At 45.2% G+C, this 19,179-nt stretch overlaps 1 protein-coding gene across 4 annotated transcripts in view; it reads left to right on the top strand.

Moving 5' to 3' along the window:
* The window catches only part of LOC143321273 (rho guanine nucleotide exchange factor 28-like), a 37,054-nt gene that overhangs the window by 10,869 nt on the left and 7,006 nt on the right, over positions 1 to 19,179 (top strand). The window contains exons 10-26 of one of the 4 annotated variants that reach the window (XM_076731530.1): positions 566 to 638; positions 8,725 to 8,846; positions 9,035 to 9,402; positions 10,158 to 10,332; positions 11,249 to 11,360; positions 12,540 to 12,582; positions 13,555 to 13,644; positions 14,242 to 14,365; positions 15,138 to 15,282; positions 15,545 to 15,600; positions 16,699 to 16,756; positions 17,307 to 17,433; positions 17,728 to 17,858; positions 17,948 to 18,088; positions 18,271 to 18,521; positions 18,604 to 18,729; positions 18,836 to 18,953. In XM_076731530.1, coding sequence (XP_076587645.1) covers positions 566 to 638; positions 8,725 to 8,846; positions 9,035 to 9,402; positions 10,158 to 10,332; positions 11,249 to 11,360; positions 12,540 to 12,582; positions 13,555 to 13,644; positions 14,242 to 14,365; positions 15,138 to 15,282; positions 15,545 to 15,600; positions 16,699 to 16,756; positions 17,307 to 17,433; positions 17,728 to 17,858; positions 17,948 to 18,088; positions 18,271 to 18,521; positions 18,604 to 18,729; positions 18,836 to 18,953 — 2,260 coding nt within the window. Of the gene's footprint in view, positions 1 to 565; positions 639 to 4,026; positions 4,159 to 8,724; positions 8,847 to 9,034; positions 9,403 to 10,157; positions 10,333 to 11,248; positions 11,361 to 12,539; positions 12,583 to 13,554; positions 13,645 to 14,241; positions 14,366 to 15,137; positions 15,283 to 15,544; positions 15,601 to 16,698; positions 16,757 to 17,306; positions 17,434 to 17,727; positions 17,859 to 17,947; positions 18,089 to 18,270; positions 18,522 to 18,603; positions 18,730 to 18,835; positions 18,954 to 19,179 lie in introns of those variants that run through there. The other 3 variants (XM_076731532.1, XM_076731531.1, XM_076731533.1) reach the window with 3 other exon arrangements.

The raw sequence follows: 19,179 nt of genomic DNA, 5'->3' as shown, positions 1-19,179 counted from the left end.
CTGGAACTTGTGTTTAAGCAGCTTTATCTGATGTGTTGAGTCGAGTATGAACATAAGTTTCCTTTCTTTCCAAAATGGTCCAGAGCATAACAGGTGTTACTTAAAAAAAGAGTCCTGGATATCTAATTTCAAATTTTAAAACTCTCAAAGCTCCATTCAATCTCCATGAACATCTGCATCAGCCAGTGGCAAACAGCGGTCACGGCTCGAGCGAGGCACTGACTGTCCTTTCAATGCCCCACATTGTTTCGCTCTCATTGTTGAGGTGTCGGAGTTGGCACCTTGCACGCGCCACTGAATAGCCGACTTTGTGAGCCGTCAAGCGTGTATTTCATGTTTGGAGAGGTGTGGCTCATGATTGATTCTGGTCATCGGATAGGACTTGTTTTATGTGCCACAGATGGTTACCTAATTGATTTTTCTCCGTCACACACCTAGCCGCTCACCAGACACTTGTGTTTTTGTACTTACTTCTGCTCCTTTTTTGAGTTTCTGTGGTGTGCTTGTAGCCTGAAGAGAAAGTCTCGCTGCTGTTTGGTCAAAGGTTCCCTGTTTCTTCACTCAGGAGTATGAGGAGCCGCTGATGTTTTGCCTGAATGAGGAGGACGAAGAAGACGATCCACTGCAGCCTGACTCTGGTAAAGACTTTTATTGATTTTATTTTTAAACACCCCCGAGGCACTGCAAGATTTTAGAGCTTGCGGTTCCTCAGCTGTAGCTCATGTTTTGTGCAGACTGAAACTGATCACTGTTGTTTTAGGTGGTGCTATATTCATGGGGAGTTAGCCAAGTAGCTTCTCATCATTAAGTGAGTCCAACTGCAGGAAACATTTCCTTTCCTGAACAGAACTTGGAACTCAGCTCTAATCCCCGGCTATGGCTGTCTACCATCCCCACAGACTATAGGATCACATTTCAGCCCCCTGGTCTGTCTTGCCCCCCCCCCTCTCTGGAGTCTCTGGAGTCTTGTCACTCTGTGTTTGCAGTGATTGTCGCACTCAGGAGGAATCTTTTTAATATGGCATGCACAGAGCTCTCTCGCAGAAAATGAGTCATCCTATTCCTGCCAGCAGTGACAGGATCAGAAATTAATCCTAACTAGGTAGCTGGAGGTGGCTTCACTCTGATCTGCTTCTGGACGGGAAGGGAAGGATTTGAGAGTGGGAACATCCTGCGGGTTAATAATTGGCTCGTGTTGCTGCAGAGCAGACCGATGCCTCAGTGTAAGAATGCTGCGGTTACAAGCTGAGGCTTCGGCTTTATAACACTTGGCAGTGGACATCTACAATCTGAGCTTCCTGTGGCTGGTGTTGTTTTCCATGCTATATGGTTTAGCCATTTTGTATAGTGTGCATATGTGTGTTTGTGAGTGTGTTTGTTAGCTGGTTGAGGGCTTTCATATTTTCTGTGTTGTCTTTGAAGGCTCCCTGCCCGTGACCTCAATCACTCCCATCAAGCTCTTTTTGTGGTTCAGACGAATAACGCTGGTCACTCGAATCCTGTTTTCTCCAAGTTTCCCCTCAATGCCATGTTTGAATAAAAACAAGCAGCTCAGACTGAAAATGACTCAGGTTTTATACATGTAGTTCTTCCAGGATTACAATGCTTATTTGACCCTTGAGGAATTTCAGTTCCTCATTAGACATTCCTGAGCCGTCGGGCATTACGGGTGACCGGCAGGTTTTTATTTTTTTAAGTAAAAGTGAAGCAGATAGTGGGATTCCAGTCCTGTTTTTGTCACATGCGATACGGACGCTTGACTTCAGCTAATGCGTCATCAAATAGACAGACAGAACTTCTGTACCCGTAGCTTCAGCAAGGGATGAGGAATTTTGAGTTTAGCTGTCATGTTCCCCCCGTCTTCATCGTGTCAGCTCTTTCCTCTTTCCAAATCACATTACTGTGACTTTATTAGCATGGATGTAATGAAATACAACATAGCCACAGCAGGTTGTGCAACGTTTACAATGTAAGAGTTATAGTTCAGACTTTTTAAGAAAAAAGGACACTTTCTCTCTCACGCCTTCCTTCTTTCCGCCTCCTTCCTCTTTCCCCCCACCCCTGCACTTCTGATGCCCCCAAAATTCAAATACCCCACCTAAAACACACACTTCCCCCAAATACCTACACACACGCACACACACACACACACACAAACAGACAGACTTATGCACTCGTGCCCCCGGGTCCCACCCTCCCAGGTCAGCATTTTAATGTGAGTTTAGTGAACAAACAGCAAAGGCCACTTCATCCTGAGGAGCTCTGCTGTCCATAGCTGAAGAAGGGAAGGAGGTCAGTGTGTGTGTGTGTGTGTGTGTGTGTGTGTGTGTGTGTGTGTGTGTGTGTGTGTGTGTGTGTGTTGTCAGTGTTTCTGTGCATTTGTGTGTTTGGGAGGGAGAGTGCAGTGGGGAAGAGCGCTCTGAAGGGGGCAAGGGGGTATGGGGAAGTGAAAAAAAGGGGGGTGGTGTGGCTGAATGGGGGTTGCCAGGGCTTTGCTGAATGTAGTTTTCCAGCAGCTTGTTAATATCCCCGGGGAGAGGAGAGTGGAGCAGTGTGAGAATGGTGGGTCAGTGTGTGTGTGTGTGTGTGTGTGTGTTATGGGGGGGTAAGAGAAAGGGATTTATGATATGGATAGTTTGGCAGGGTGACAACAGACGATGAGTGCAATGCCAGGAACGCTAACAAGAGTCTCCGACCCCGGCTGAGGGATCTAATTGGAGAACGGAAAAAAGGATTAAACCTCACACAGACCCCACAAAGGCAGCATTAATGTTCACGAGTACAGTGCCAACACCCTCTATCACCCCTCCCCACACACACACTCACATACACACACACACACACACAGAAACTACTTTCTATAGTCTGAGTGTACCTCCTCTGCATATATTCTGCCTACAAAACCCTTCTCATCCCGTTTTCTCTCTTTTTTTTTATCGCATTCCTTAATTTACGTGCATTTACAAACCCACGCTTGGCATCTTTCCAGGGTGCCATTGTCCGATTTGTCTCTTAAAACCCCTTCACGATCCCATTCTCTCACTTTTACCACCTCTAGCCAAATGTACTTGTACCCTTGCTGCTGCAAATGGAGCGCTGCACTCCTGCAAGTTGGCAAGAGGAGGACAAGGGGGAGAAAAAAAAAACGGCATGGAAGAAGAAAACAGCAGCGGCTCTCACTGCTGTCTCCATGGTGAGGCTGCTGACCTGGCAGTCTACCACCACCACCACCACCCTCTCCACCCCCCACACTCCAAAGCCCTTTCCCCTCAGCTTGGCTTTGACATGCTAAAATATAGAGAAAGAGACAGAGAGAATGGAGTGATGGAGAAGGACTCTCTTCAGACGTGGCATCAGGCATATTTGGGGTGAATGGCTTGTACCTTGGAGTGTGTGGAGTGTGCAGCTCTGCAGCCTGGCGTATCTCTGAAGCAATCATGAACTCACAGGGTTAATGATTTCTCCCGTGTCTGAGACTCACCTCCGCGAAGCTGTCTGCCCTCGTGTTTGTTTTCGCTGTAGGTTCTGAAGTCACTCCTATGTTTGATTTTGTCTCTTTCTGTTTCTCTCCCTCCTTCAGTCACTCTTTCCGGCCGTCAATACACTCCTCCCCCTGCTCCTGCCAGCATGTGTTGCTCTCCCTCCCTCCATACTGTGTGTGGTAGATGAGTGACCAAGGGGGGAGAGAGAAAGACTTGGAGACCCAAAGGTTGGCACAGATTTTAGAAGAGCAGTCAGAAAGACAGGAAAGTGATAGATAGGGAGGAAACTCAAGAAAAGGAGCAGAGGGTGACAGGGTTCGGTCCCGGCTCTGTCGGACAGTTGGGGGCAGAGCTGTGGAGCCAGAAGGGGTGGATTTTAGGGGGAGGGGTGGCTGGGGGAGACAGAGGCGAACATGCTGGCTCACTCCTGAAGTGTCAAACTGTCTACAGTGGGGCTCTGGAAAAAGGAGAGTGAACACTGCAGCTAGTCTGTTCAGTCATTGGGAAATGGATGTAAATTGAGGCGCTGTTCATTTCTTTATCAAACACCCTGAGCTGTTTGGATGAAGAGTTTCTTGAAGATTGCAAATCATGGATTCTGACTCGGACTCTCCGTTCAACTACTCGTGGCCCTCGTTTCCGAAGATGAGGATGCGCAGGAAGACGGGTAAAAAAGGTAACACTGAGGGGTACTGTAATTAGTAGAAACGGGAATCTTGATTTATTCATTGAGAGAGGAATTATCTTTCCATACTGTCACACTGACAGTTATTTCTTTGTTGTATGAGTAGCCGTTAAAGTCAACAAGGCTGCTTTTAATTTCATAAATACTCCTCGCAGACAGTCGTAGACAAAGCGTTTACTGCTGCAGAGTTTGACAGACATTAGATACATGTGGATGAAGGTCAGACAGAAAGCGGCTAACTGGCATCCACACAGACTGTTTCTCAGTCGCATCTCTTTTCTCATGTTACAGATGGTAAACTGCCCTCCTGGCAGACACGTCTCACTGCTCGCTGTGGAACAATACAGTTAAAATTAGACTGTTCCCATTACACATGCTTATTCACAGACCTCCTCTGCAGCAGCAGCGAGTCAATCAGAGTGAGATAACTGCATATTTGCCAGTGATGTAACCTGATATCTGACAGTATGTTGGGGAATGTCAGACGTCTGCTCGAGGCTGATTGAGTGGTTTGGGGCTTTGGACATCCTCTGGCTCTTTTGAGCGTGAATGAACCCCGCGGAGGAGTCGTGGCCTCATGTGACGGATGGGGTCCATGTGATTAATGTGCCCTCATGTATGTACGTTCAGGCACCTGTCATAATCAGTTTTTGTTTATGTGTCACTGAAGTGTCCTTGGAGCTCAAGCTCAATGTTTGCCGCGGTTTATTGTGTTCTTATGAGAAACTGAACCAAAGTCAAATTAATCCTGGTGCTTAAACTTGGCGTACAACTTTGTAGCTTCATCATTAGTCATGGGAGAGCTGAGCAGAATGCTTAAAATAGTGCAAATTCAACCAGAATGGTTAAACAGTTCGCTGCCTGTGTGCAAGTGACTGTGTGTGTTTTTTGGGAAGAGAGAGAGCGAGAGAGAGGGAGACACAGAGGAAGATCGAGTTACTGCCATGTCTGTGTCATGGCTCAACTCCAGTCCTCTTTTCCTCATCTTTCACCATAAACCTCTGCAAGATTATCCATGTTATTGCGTCTTAATTGTGATTGACATCAGCAAATTTTTTATACACACAGCCCGTTTGTGCAAGTCAGAGAAACAGAAACAGCGGCGCTATATGAACTCCATAAAGTGACTAAATATTCTCCAAATGGATGCAAGACATTTTCAGAAGTCAGAATCTGAAGTAAAGCAGCTCTGGTTTAGCAATGCACCTGTAAAGTGAAATGTGATTTCAGGTGTGCTGGAGCCACAAGTTTATTTCTCCACTCTGAGGACTGATCGCCGCTCACTCTGAGTTTACCTCTTCCTGGATCTCTCGGCCCGGGTGACGCACTGAAATGTAAACACAGCGAGAACGCACAATGTGATGCTTGGACCGGGATGTTTGACCGCAGGTGTCATAACTCAGAGTGGGTTTGTGGATTTTGGTGGACAATTGTTTTAATGATTTAAACGGCCCTCCATGAGCACTGAAGTCGAATAATTACCTCTCCCCTCTCATGAGGTAATAACACGCTCCACTGTGATTCTTTCAGACTCGGCTTGTTGTTTCACTGTGCTCCTAATTTCTCCCAGCTCTCTCCAAAGTGACAGTTGTTTAGTGAGGCACTTATGATGCTCTGTTTGTCTTGAACTTTTTGTTTTGCCATTTTCAGCTCAGCTTCCAAAGAGAGAAAACCTTGAGAAAGAGCCCTTGTGACAACCCCCACTCTCCCCCCTCCATCCTGCCTTCCGCGATCTCCCTCTCCCAGGGGTGTGCATGGGTTGAAGGGTCACTCTCTGTGTTTAACTGCCCTGGTCTGGAAACCTGGCAGTGACTGTGGTCTTTGTCTGGGTCTCTGTAAAGCTCGAACTCTCTTTTTCTCACTGCTGCTGCTCTAGGCGCTGCTACTGTATAGGGCTGGCTCTCGCTCAGGGACATGCTCTGAATATCACATCACATCCAAATATACCTTCTGTGAGCAAAATCCTACACAAATAGCCCCATGCACTGCTCTGCATTCCTTAAAACCCTCTTTGAAATGGCAACCTGTGGACAGCCCTCTCTGCCTCAGCGATAAAGACAGCTTCTCCGGCACAAAGATTGATTTTGTGCAGCTCTAACTTGTTAGTAATATGAACTCCCCGCTTCTTCTCTGTTATTCCCCCCGTAACTGATGTTAAACACAGATCGCAGCGCCTGACAGTAATGTTCACTGAGGCGGTGTTTATGGGTCAGAGGTGTGTGAATGATCGAGCCCGTGGTGGCCAGCTGTGGCTTTGGACCTGGCCCAGAACCTTAACTATTAGTCCTGTCTGTCAAGCTCCTTAAGTGGAGTTTTATGAAACAGTATCTGCTTTCAAACAGTGGTTTGACCCTCATCCAAGATCTGACCCCCTCTCTGGACTTGATGTTGGGCTAAAACTAATCCTATGATGCATAGTAGAAGGTCTAGCATGACTGTGTCATGGATCTGGATTCAGGTTCGTATACAGTATAATGAAACTAAGAGGATTCAGAAGTTATTAGCAACAGGAGAACAGGTTGTCATGTTTATATTGTGCTGTTTTCTGTTGATTTCAGGCTGCAGTAAGTAAAAGTGCCTTCAGGTTCTGAGAGATATGATGCAGTTCAAGAACTTCGCATCCTGCACCGGTTCAGCGTGTCCATGTCTTTACATTTGGATGGAGCAGGGATCATCTGGTGTCCTCATCAATGTCTCCCTGTTGCCGCTCAGATTTATTGGGCTCACCGCCTACAGGAAGCACAGCCAATTGTTGGTCTGATTTATTCTCTGCTACAAATGCTGGACTTCTCTTCTCCTCTGCAGTGCTTGCAGCTTGGCAGCTAAGTATAAGCTATGGGTCAGCCGCTTTTTAAAGAGGACTGTTATGTCTCAGGTTAATATCTGCATGAGGAGGTGAGGTGGAATCAGCGGTGCCAAACACATGATATTGCATTGCTGGCATTGTTGCAGGCATGGCTTGACCAGCATAAGGTGAGACTCTCATTAGGAATAATAGTATTATAGTGGAGCTAATGAGGTTGCTTGTTCTGGTTACTGTGATGAGTACTGCGTTGTTACTACCGGTTGCTAATGTGGTTAGAGGTTCTTTTTTTTTCCAGTGAAAGCTTTGCAGATTGCGAGATCATTGCTGCACCTCATATGCTTAATGCTGTCATACCTGTGACTGCTGAATTTAACCACAGTCTATTTCTGTTTGCTCCGCTGGAGCACCGAGGGGACATTTATTTTTAAGCGTTCATGAGTAGCTGCAGGGTGAGTTCCTTGTAATTTGGTGATGTCGATTGGTTATGGCTGGAGTTTGAGGCCTAAAAATTTCAGACACTTAAAAGATCAATGATAAGCTTTTAACATTGGTGCCAGATAAAAGGGGTTTTTCTAGACTGGATCATATCTTACTTCTGAAGATTGTTTTGCGCTACTGTTCAGCAAACCTACAGCGACAAACTCATCGTGGAAGAGACAGAGACACGTTTCGCCACTGATTGTAGACTAGTAGCAGGAACAGTAGGAGAAACAAAAACACTCAGGCATCACAGTGAGTGACATGAGTCTGAACCTTTGAGTTTCATAGTTCATTCTTGACTGAGGAAACACCTCAGGGTCCATTTAGTAGCTGCTGTGTTCTGGAGCTTTTGGTCATATCACATGATCCCAAACCTTCATTGTCAGTCAGTATTCCCACCAATTTAAAACGCATATTCAGTTCCATGTCGAGTTATAGTCAGGACAGTGCATCATGGATGTATATCATATGCATCTATTCATGCACTCTACGTCGTACACGGACATGCAGTTTAATATAGTGTGTGCATCACATCACAAACTGTAAATACTGTGTTCATTTTAAATCTCCTTTGACATTTACATGGTGCTGAGTTGCACTAGTATATCAGTTTATTTTTTCTAATCTCACCACCACAAATTGTTCACTGTTTATTTTGTTATATTTCATTAAATTCAGCAAATAGGCTTCAACAATATAACATCTGTGTCATCAAAGGTTTGTCACAGTTGAGCGTTGTGGCGAGTAACGTTCAGCCTCATGGCTGTAGGCTGTTTGCTAACCTGAAATACTTTCCAAGAAATTGTGTTGTGGAGAGCCTGTGTTTTGTGCAACATCCCAGAGGGAGCGGCGTGTGTTTTGAGAGCAGGAGTGTTTTCCCCTGTTTAACAGCGAAGCCAGGCTGCTGCTCACAGTGACTCCACTGTGTCCAAAGGGTTCCTCTCAATGCTACTGTGTGCTCACCGGGAGCTATTTCCACTCAGCCGCCGCATTGAAGGCAGGGTGGGGAAGAAACATGCCTACAGATGCCCGCTCACCACTCCATGCACACCCATTCACGTGTGTGTGCACTGAGCCACACAGACACACACACTCATATGGAGGCTCTTGGTCCTGAACAATGACATGCGACTGCCAGGATGTCTATGTCACTTCCCGTGTTTGTGAGAAGTTATTAGGCGTTGCTGTGGAAACCAAATGTAATATTGAAAAATCCCCCCCTTCTCTCTCTCTCTCTCTTTCTGTGGCTCTCTCCACCTCCATCTCTGTAGAGAAAAGCCAGTCCATAAGGGAAAGCCAGGCCTCGTCCCCGACTCTGGCCGCAGCTGCCAGACTGTCAGCGATGATACATGGCAAGGACCGAGTGTATGCCAACACTATGCTGGTGGACCAGGTGAGTCTGGATGAAATTAGTGTTTCTCTCTAAGCAGTGTAAGTTAAAACATATTCTGTACATCAGTCATATAGTTTAGAACATTAAGCTAAAACAGACTTGCCTCATATGATGTAAAATGTTCCATTACAACAGCTACAAATTGGCCCATGGAATGGCTCCTTCACTCTCTCACTTCTCTGTTCCAGGTGGATGACGCTGACATTAAATACCGCTCTCCAGGGGAGGAGGAGGAGGTGAGCCCTGCACCCCATGTCGGCAGCCCACGCTGGGACTCCTTCTCCATGACTCCCCCTGATTCAAGGAGCCGTTCCCAGAACTGGCACCCGTCCTCACCGCTTACACGCCGTGGCCTGCAGAATCACAGGGAGCCGTCCCCTTGCGTCTCTCCCCCCTCTCCCTTTGCTTCCTCCCCGTCTTTTCCTTCCTCCCCACTGGCTTCCCCCTTCCGCTTGTTCGAGGGAGCACAGAAGCGTCAGGCACAGCCGTGCCTGCCAGTTTCTCCTGCTTTGAATCGCAGAGGATGCAGCTTAACAGACGCAAGCCGGGGCCTGAGGTAGGACGCTATTACTGTGAATTATTGGATGAAAAAAATCAAAGGTACTCAAACTGTGAACTATGATGCTTAATTGCAGAAATTCTAATGTCACTGCCTCACATCTGGTTGAGTTTTCTTCCGATAAAGTGGGTGAATAAACACTATAAATCAGTGCACAAATTATAAATTTTGTTGTGTGATCTTGTTGACACGCATCGAAAACATGCCTGTGGCTAACCCACTAAGACAACCAAGCATCATCTGTTTGGAATTTCAGCAACAGCATTTCTTGACATTTTGTGCAGCGATTGTAGTCAGCGAAGGTGCGGAAAGTGACAGGAAGCCTGGACACAATTGAGCTGTTTGTGTGTTGAAGTTGCTGAACATTCCTTCCAGTTTCCTCAGTGCTGCAGGGTCTCCTCTGTGCGCACTGAAGCTGGCAAAATGCTGCACAGTTTAAACCCTGATTATAGCCTGGATTTGGCCATGATGACCATCCATGGCGGTTTTCAAGATCGAGATCATGTGCACTTAGCTGTGCAAAATGGTGGAGGTCGTCATGGACACAGACTCAGCACGTTATGTTGTAGCGTGCTGAGTTTAGGACTTAAATCTGACGCCTCCCCAATGGGACAGTTGGAGGCATCATGATCAAACTTACATACCACCGTTGGCAATCAGCAGGATTGTAATCATGTAGACTGAAGTAGCAACTGGCCAATGAATTTTTTGTGTTTTATCATCTGTGTGCGTGTATGTGCGTGTGTAACTAGTCCTAGCCTTGAGTGTGACAGTGGAGAAGAGGACCTACTGGGACATTTGTACCCCTGCTCGTCTTCAAAGCAGCAGTCCATCCTGCAGTCCAGCTCAGGAGAGGAGAGGGACTCGTTCGACACCTCACCAGACTCTAACTGCACACACTCTGACAGCACTCAGCAGTCCACCAAGGTACGCCTTCATTAAACTTTTCTTCGTGGAACTTCTCACGTGGCCTGCGACAGCCTGGAACTCTCCCTTCTTTATTCCAAACAATCAACTGAAACACTGTCTTTACAACCTATATGTTGCCCTTTAGACTGAACATGTAAATGTTTTTGGTCATTCTTACTAATCGCACACAGTTTAATCTTCAGTTGACAGATGAGCAGGTCACCTGTGTCTTAGCCAGGATGCCTTCACATCCTTAAAAAGCCTTAAAATGCCTTATTTCCAATTTACTAAATATTTGGCCATAAAAGTCATTAAGTTGCCTTAAATTTGAATGTGTCCCCTCAAGCATTTCTGTGTGGAAGTCCATATTTCTGATGTTAGAAACCAACAACTGAACCTAATACTGTCTTTTTACTTTATACTTACCTGTTGGCAAAATGTACACTAACTCACTTTCATCACTATGTTCCTGTATCAAACCGACCTCTGCACAGGGCCACGTGAATGCTACTTAACTATATACTTACCTGCAATCCTTGAATAGGAAAAATAGAATTTGCTCAAAAATCTGCCTTAAACTTTGTTAAAATTTAACTTGAAAAGGTTTCAAAAAGAACTCAATGTAAGTGTCTGATTCCCGTTGACGCCCTGTTAGAGTCTGTTTCCACTGTGATGTGATGTGATGAACAGACCTGATGTGTCATTCTTTCATTTATTGTTGCAATTAAAACATTTCTGGCAGCAGATTTTATAGTAAAAGTGCACTGCAAGCACAATAAAACATTAAAAACTCATGTGACACAGTAAAAGCAAAGTAAAGCACTACAATGGGCAGTCATCAGTTGATAAGCCCACACTGTCAACAGCTCGGAGAGAATCTGTCCTGCTCATGGCTCTGCCTGATCCATTCCTTCTGATCTGCTCCCTCACCCAGAACCCAGAGGAGGCCGAGGTTCGTCTGCGCTCCTACTCCTACTCCTCCCCCAAGGCAAAGCCGTCACGGCCGCTGCTAAACCGAGACGCAACCATCGGCGACCTGGCAGAAGGTGGGTGAACTTTGACCCTTTGCCCCATGACCTTTCTGTTCACAGGAGCCAGCTGAATGAACACATGTGCCACATGTCTAACGTGGGCAAGACCAGACAGGTGTCATAAATCAGCTGTACCTCTAAATACCCATATGTGTGTTGAGTCTCGGCTACTCGTGTGTGTTTATGAATACAAGGGAGTGCGCTGCATTAAGGCCATGCTTTGTCCTGTGTAGATGGTGCATTCAGCAGCAGCAGTCGTTCTCTACTTCAAGCTTTATCTCTCTCTAAATCCCTCTCTCGTCTCAACCAAGTTAGTAAGTACAAGCACAACGTGAGAAACAGCAACTTATTCACTGCTGGTTGGCCTGTGATTAAACTTCAGTGCGTCTCTTCGCTCTTTCTGGTGAACCGTGGGATAAACTGGAGGTTATCATGACTATAAGGTCTATCTGGTGTCTTTATACTTTTCATGACCCGGTGTAATTTAAAAGTATATTTACACAGAATGGAAGAACTGGAGTGATTGAAAATGATTTCCCCAGATATTTACATCACACAACTTTGTAAAACAATGTTTCTCATTGTGGCCCGAGTTGTGCAGCTCTATATCTGTGGTGAGATTTTGTGTTTGGCGGTGAGTGCAGCTCTCGTAATGTGCAATGCACAAACCACTGTCTCTGAGAAAAAAAATGACTGAATTGCTGGGAGATCAAGAGCAGACTTTCTCCGAAGCTTGACATTAAGACTTTTTCTCTCACTAATAAAACAATCGTCATCCAAACACACTTTTCTGTAGTGACTGACAAGTTCAGGTTTGAATCTTTAAGACAGCGCATTTTTTAATATCCTGAGGCTTTGGAAAAATACTGTCTTCGTAACTCTCATAGATCCTCTGAGGGATCTGTTTTGCTTCGATTTGGGTACATACTTTCCCTCTTGGTTTGATTTTCCGTCTTCGGTGTCATCTGGCTTTTCAAGACGAAACTCTTGTGCTTTGTTTGTTCTCTCTCTGTAGGGGTCTGCTGGGTCCAGATTGTTTCAGAGATTCTTGTACTTGCCTCTAACTCAATTCTGATCGGGGATGATGGTTTTTAACTTGGCTGATTCGCTTCTAATCGCTTATGATGTCTTCACTCTTATTGACATGTATTTCTGGTTTACTCATTTGCCTGTCCTTGTTCCTCTACCTTACAGAGCAGAGAGCATTCAGCCTGACTGAGACTCCCAGAGAAAAGAGGTAAAACCAGTGTGCTGTGTCGTGAGATCAGAAGCAATACGCTCAGCTGTACTCAGCACCCACATGTTCCTCCCTTTTTTAGTCATCATTGTGGAACAGTGGGTAGAGATTGGCTTAGATGGGCCTGCCTGTGTGTATGTGTGTGTTTGCACGTGTATCTCCTGTATAAAACCTGTGGTTGGGGTCTGAGTGTGCAGGATGTGACATACTTCCTGTTGCAAGGCCGGGGTCAGAATACGCTCTGATTGCAACCTCAAAATAACCCTGAGTAAACAGGTCTGGACTCCAGACCTCAGAAACATCAAACTGATGTCTAGACCACATCAGTGATACTTCATTTGTAGTATGTGCATATTGTAGTATGTATTCTGGATAGATTTTAAGAAGTGGACTGAATTAACACTTGCTTTACAATCCTGCTATGTGACAAACTGTGCTCCTTTTGTTTTCATCTTATAAGTGCCACAGTCCATATTCATTTCACAGCTGATTTCATCTCATTCATTGATCTCATTGCCTCATACATTTCTCATGTGCTAATACATTTTGTTTGCTAATAACCATGCATTGCTAACAGAGGAAACATTTTAGAAGATCATATTAGCCAATTAGATCATCATATCCGACCATCACATTATTGTATTAGAGTAGATCATATTAATACTACAGTATTCACAACACCAACCTGATCAGACTCACATCAGTTTTCACCTAATGGTAACAAAATGTGGATGTTGCCTCTGTCTTAAACATTGGCTAATACATTTTATGGTTTACTAAAACTGTCTTTAGCACAAAAATCCCTGTGACTATCCACATATATAACCCGTAGTCATCCTTCTTTTCCATACACACTGTATTAGGCCCAGAGATGGTTTGTAGACTCTAACAGTTGATCACATAATTAACATTTTGAGTCCCCCGATGAGCCAAAAGCAGCAACCCAGTCTGAGGTGTGTTATATCCATGCAGGGTTTTGGGTTTCCGTAAGCGGGCCCAGTCAGCAGAGGAGGAGAGCAGCGCATCGCTCCAACATCTCACCCTCACAGAGTTCCTCAAAGAGTATGTTTTCACCAGAACGGCCTCGCAGCCATGCATGAGTGTCGTAACTCATTCTAACCCCCGTTGTAAAACCATTCCCCAACTCACCCATTAACCACATGGATTCTTTGCAGCTGTATTTGGTCATGTATGAACCCTCGGAAGTAGATTATATTAACACTTTTTATGTCGGGTCACAGTGTTAGGTTTGATGTGACATCGCATGTTTCTCTTCTTTACGTTCTGTCATGTTGCCTTTCACTTTGAATGTGTCATATAACCAGCATAAGTTGCTGTCAATAGTTTACACATTATTAATTGTATCTTGGCAAGGTCACACTATAAATAGTATCCACTAGAGTCCATAGTGACTTCCAAGCATGCCAAGCATGTTGTTAAGAGTAATAGTCTGTAGACCAGGGGTCCTGGAAGACTGTCTGGACATTCTTTCATTCCAGCATGATGCCAATGCACTGGATTATCCAACTCTAGTGTACTGAAATTATGGTTAGTTTATTAGGAGTGTGCATGTTGGCCTTGAATGCTGCAGTCTTCTATGGGCCAAAATAACGGGAGAAGCTGTGATGGCTGCTGACTTAACTGTTGACATTGAAACAGGATCGAGGACGAGGAGTGGGACAAGTACATAATCCCGTCTAAGGTCGAGTCAGAGAAGTACAAAGTCAGCCGGACCTTCAGCTTCCTCAAGAGCAGGATGTCCAGCACTCGCAACAAGACCAAGGTGAGGCAGCGCAGTGGAAAATATGACTCCTGCTGGCTCAGATTTCACCTACACGATTGAATCCTTACAGATGAACTTTATTAAACGCAAAGCCAGAGCTTAAAGGCATCCCAGAGTAGTGCAGTAAAAGTTTTAGCACCTCTCAGACAGGCCAGGTCAGGATTCCTGTGCTGGGGAGCCATTGTCTGTGCACGGTGCCTTTATTTGGTGAGGGAGAAATTCCCTCTCCTTAGGCCTTAGCAACGGGACACAGTGAAAATATCCTCTTACATAATGCATAGACCCCCCTCCACACAGCATGAGCAACCAAAACACATTCCATAGTATACTCTTAATCTCATAAACACGTGCGCTGTGTGTGTTCAAGAACATGTTTCCGTGTATGTGCAGACACACGATGCACATGAACAGTCAAAAAACAAACATGCACTCTTAGCCTTCCTTGTAAAGTTTGATAAGAAAATAAACACTGCAATATCACACACTTATACGGAGGAATCCCCCTGATGCCCTCCCACCCCCCAAGGATGAAGCACCTCAGCAGCAGCCAGTCTCCATGGGCCTTAACAAAGTAAACAGACAATCTCACTCAGAGGCCCCTTTATCTCGACTAGCTCCACTTTAACAGGTGTGTTTCAGCAAGAAGACGACCACCACATTCTGCCTGCTGCTCACTGTTATTTCTACTTTGGAGGTTTATGTGATATTGTGGCATTAGCTGCAGTAAACGTTAGCCGAATGAGTGAGTTTAAAATATTTACTTGTGTTTCAGGTGAAGGGGAAAGAGGTGAAGGAGGGAAAGGAGAAGTCAGGAGCCACTAATGGACACCAGTTTGTTCCTGTGTCTCCATCTGGTCCCGCTCTCTGTGTGGCCTGTGATAAGTCTGTTTCTGGGAAGGAGCTGCTGCAGTGCTCCAGTAAGTGCTGTACTCTCAGTACTGTTGTTGTTTTTGTGTCTGTGGTGGCTGAACTGTTTAGGATTTCTGTAAATCTCCTCTCACGTGCTTCCTTGATGTTTTGACGTGATGTCAGTGTTCTTCCTCTCTCAAAGTCAACATCCATCACGAGGAGCAGGGCGCTTCGACAGCCATCTGGACACTGAGTTCAGAGATGTGGTGGTTTTGTTCTTATCAGTTAACTGATGAAATTAACTGGGATTTCATCTGCCTTTGTCTGTAGACTGTTTCCTGAACGTCCATAAAAACTGTCGAGAGTCTGTCGCAGCCTGTGGAAAGGTAACCACCAACATCACACACTTCATTTTTTCTCAAAAAAAAAAGAAAAAAAGAATGATTGAATGAATGATTTAAAATATTAGTTTAAAGGGAAAAAGCTGTCTTGGATAATAACGCAGGTACAAACACTGGGTGTCATTTTAATTATATGTAAGAATGTCATGAGTCTGACAATCTCTCAGGGAGAAGGTCTCCACATTGAAGGCACATATACTGTATTGTTGCATTGTTTACTTGTCTTAGTTGGAGCTACTCAGTGAACAATGTCTTTTATAACTCTGGAGGAGATTTGTCAGTTTGAGAAAATTAATTAATTCTGCTTGGGCTTGGAGACTCCAAATTTGGAGTACTATCTTGCAGTCTTCTTCTTCACTGCCTTTGTTGCTACATTTAGATTTTTTTTGGCATGTTACCACCATCAATCAGCAGAGGAGTCTCAAATCAGCACAGTGTGCTTACCCATTTGCACGTGTCCTTGTGCGTATGCATGGTGCAAACACAGTGAGGGCCCACTCGAACAGCTTTGCTCTATACTGCCAATAGTGGTCAAAAATGCCACGGGTTGCCTTTAATTAACACTTTCTGAACTGAAAATCTGTCACTCTCATGTTGTTCCTATGCTACAGCTATTACTTTCATTAAACTCTCTGCTGTTCTGAATCCAGTGCGTTCACATCCTTTTTGGGAAATATTAGAAATCTGTAACAGTCAGCCGACAATGTCCAGACAAGCTGTGCTGTGTGGCAGCAACATCCCCCCTTTAAATCAAAGCTTTTGTTGCCGGACATTCCCTCTGTCTCTCCTCGTGTTTCCTGTCCACTCTGCTCTGCTGTCCAATAAAGGCAAAATGCCAAAGAAAGATATAAATCAGTTACTGAAGCAGAGGCAGGCAGAGAGGAAGTGGGTACAACAGGAAGAGTAGATTCCAGCACTCAATGACAAAGGACCTCCTGGAATGTGTCGAACATCACAAACTGATTATACATAACAAGAGTGTCTGGGCAGATAATGTTTTTATCTTGGCATAAATTGTTTCCAGTATCGACTGAATTTGATGTTTACAGCTGCTGATGTTAATGTGATTCTGTCTTTCTCCAGAAGCTGCAGGAGAGGAATGCAGTGCTGATGAAAAGCAAGACCTTGTCTCTCCCACAGAGTGAGTGCCCCCCCCCCAGTATTGTCCTCCCATGGTCTTTGATTAAGTTCTTACCTGTCCTCCCTCGTTCCTTCTGTAGCAGATTAAGAAAGCCATTGCTCCTCATCCCCCACTCTCGCCTGTTGTTCTTTCCCTGGTAAAACAAGTTAAATTTTAATCTATCTCAGTGGGGGATCTGGCCTGGATCGTGTTTATGTGTGTGTTTGTGCATGAGTACAAAGGTTGAGTGTTTCTCCTGCACTGACAGGATCATTTTATTTGTTGACATGATGCTGTGTGTCTTCACGGAGTGTTTGATGTCTGACCAAGGTGTCAAGGTCAAATACAGTCAGCTTCAGTTACTAGAACATGTCGTCACCACTGCAGGCTGCATGCCCAGTTAAACAGTGAAGGATGAGAAATGTAGTTACTGTTACAGTCAGTGACTACGTAAATACAAACAAAGCATCTGAACGCAAAACAGACATGTGAAGTATTTATTTGTAGAATGGGGGGCCTCCGAGGTGTGACTGATTCCTTTTCCTGCTCATTGTCTCGGCCTCTCCTCCAGACTCTGTGAAAGACAACTCTCCAGCCTCCATGTTCTCCTCCTCCTCCTCACTTCCCACAACGACCAGAGAGAAGAAAGAAACTGTCGCCCCGCTCTCCAAAAGCCTCTCCATCTCTATAGACAGCAGGTACGATGGCAATATCAGAATGATGTTTGAATTTGTTCAATTATGAATATAACCAGATTAAACTGTTTCCATTTTTAAGACATACATATAATTTAATCAGTGAATGGGAGGGGTAGGTCAGCCTGCCTTAAGTTTGTGTCTGAGAAATGCTTGAATACTGACACAAAATATCAGCCAAATGTGACTTCAGCCTCCAAAAACTGAAATCTGATTTAAACTGCCTGAATAAATAAAACCTTGCAAACACAGAAAAACCTCTCATGTTCAGATCTAACTGATTTTGTTTCTGTGCAGACGGCTGAGTGATGCAGCAGGGGTGGATGGTGAGTGCAGTGTGACAGCCTGCACTAACAGCTCATTGTCTGATGAGGGAACACCGGTCACAGCGACGCCCCCCTCAACCGAGCCGCCAATCACAGCACAGGGTGAGAAAGACAAGCTCACATCATAATCTGTCACACCCACACAACCATAAGATAGAGAATTACTGTCCAGGTTGCTTTTCTTCCTGCAGATCCGGTTGATGCTTCTCTACTGAACGACCTGTCAGCTGACCTGCTGGGACTTGAGGTGGAGTCATGGAGCCTGGCGGTCACTCCGGAGTTTTGCAGGCAGCACGACAGGCGCACCGTTAAACGGCAGGATGTTATTTATGGTGGGGCACCTCCTCTTAATACAGTGTTTTGTATGAGCAGTATGCAATATGCATGCTGTACCTGTAATTGTAAAGCAAATCTTACTGGTTGAGTCAAACCTGAGTAGGTGGAGCTAAAGAATCACCTTTGCTATAGGCAAATTAGTAAAAGGCCATAATCCACTGTCACTGCCTCCATATAGAGCTGATGCAGACGGAGCTGCACCACATCCAAACCCTGACAGTCATGTCGGAGGTGTTCAGGAGAGGCATGGTGGAGGAGCTGCAGCTGGACTGGGACTGTGTGGCCCGGATCTTCCCCTGCTTGGACCCTCTGCTGCTCTTTCACAGAAACCTGTTTGGAGCGCTGCAGGAACGCCGACAAGCCGCAACTCAACCTGAGAACCCCCGAAATTACCTCATCCGTCAGATCGGAGATGTACTGCTTCAGCAGGTTGCCAAAGACGCATTCAGGCACATAAACACACAAAGATACACGGTCTATAGTCAGTCTCTTATGACTTTTTTTTTCTCAGTTCTCAGATGAAAATGCTGAGAAGATGAAGCAGCTGTATGGAGAGTTCTGCAGCCATCACACCGAGGCCGTCAATGTCTTCAAAGAGCTGCAGCAACAAAACAAAAAACTCCAAAACTTCGTCAAAGTAAGCCCCCTTAACCACACCTCTGGTGCTTTTGTAAATGAGGGCTGTATAGAAAATATCTTGCTTGATGCGGTCTTCATTTTTATGCTTTCCTGTCTGCTCACAGCAACAGAGCAATAACTCTCTGGTCAGGCGGAGGGAAGTGCCTGAATTCATCCTGCTGGTCACTCAACGCATCACCAAGTACCCAGTGCTGCTGGAGAGGATATTACAGTACACTCAAGGTACGTCAGCTCTACTGTTTCCTAAACCAAAAATATAAGCAACTCTTCTGTGGCATACCCAGTGGAAGCAACAACACAAAGAGCACGGCAAGGGACATTTTTATGTTCTTACATAACAAAATGTTTGTCAAGAATCTGTCCCATGGCATGCATCAGGGCGGTTCTTGGGGTGACGATGAAACGAACCAGTCTGACATCATTGCATTCACATGGCTTTTGGCCCATA

The sequence above is a fragment of the Chaetodon auriga genome, chromosome 5 (genome assembly GCF_051107435.1).
Source record: "Chaetodon auriga isolate fChaAug3 chromosome 5, fChaAug3.hap1, whole genome shotgun sequence".
Lineage (NCBI taxonomy): Eukaryota > Metazoa > Chordata > Actinopteri > Chaetodontiformes > Chaetodontidae > Chaetodon > Chaetodon auriga.
The sequence above is the reverse complement of the archived record's forward strand: the minus strand, read 5'-3'. Positions and strand labels throughout refer to the sequence as shown.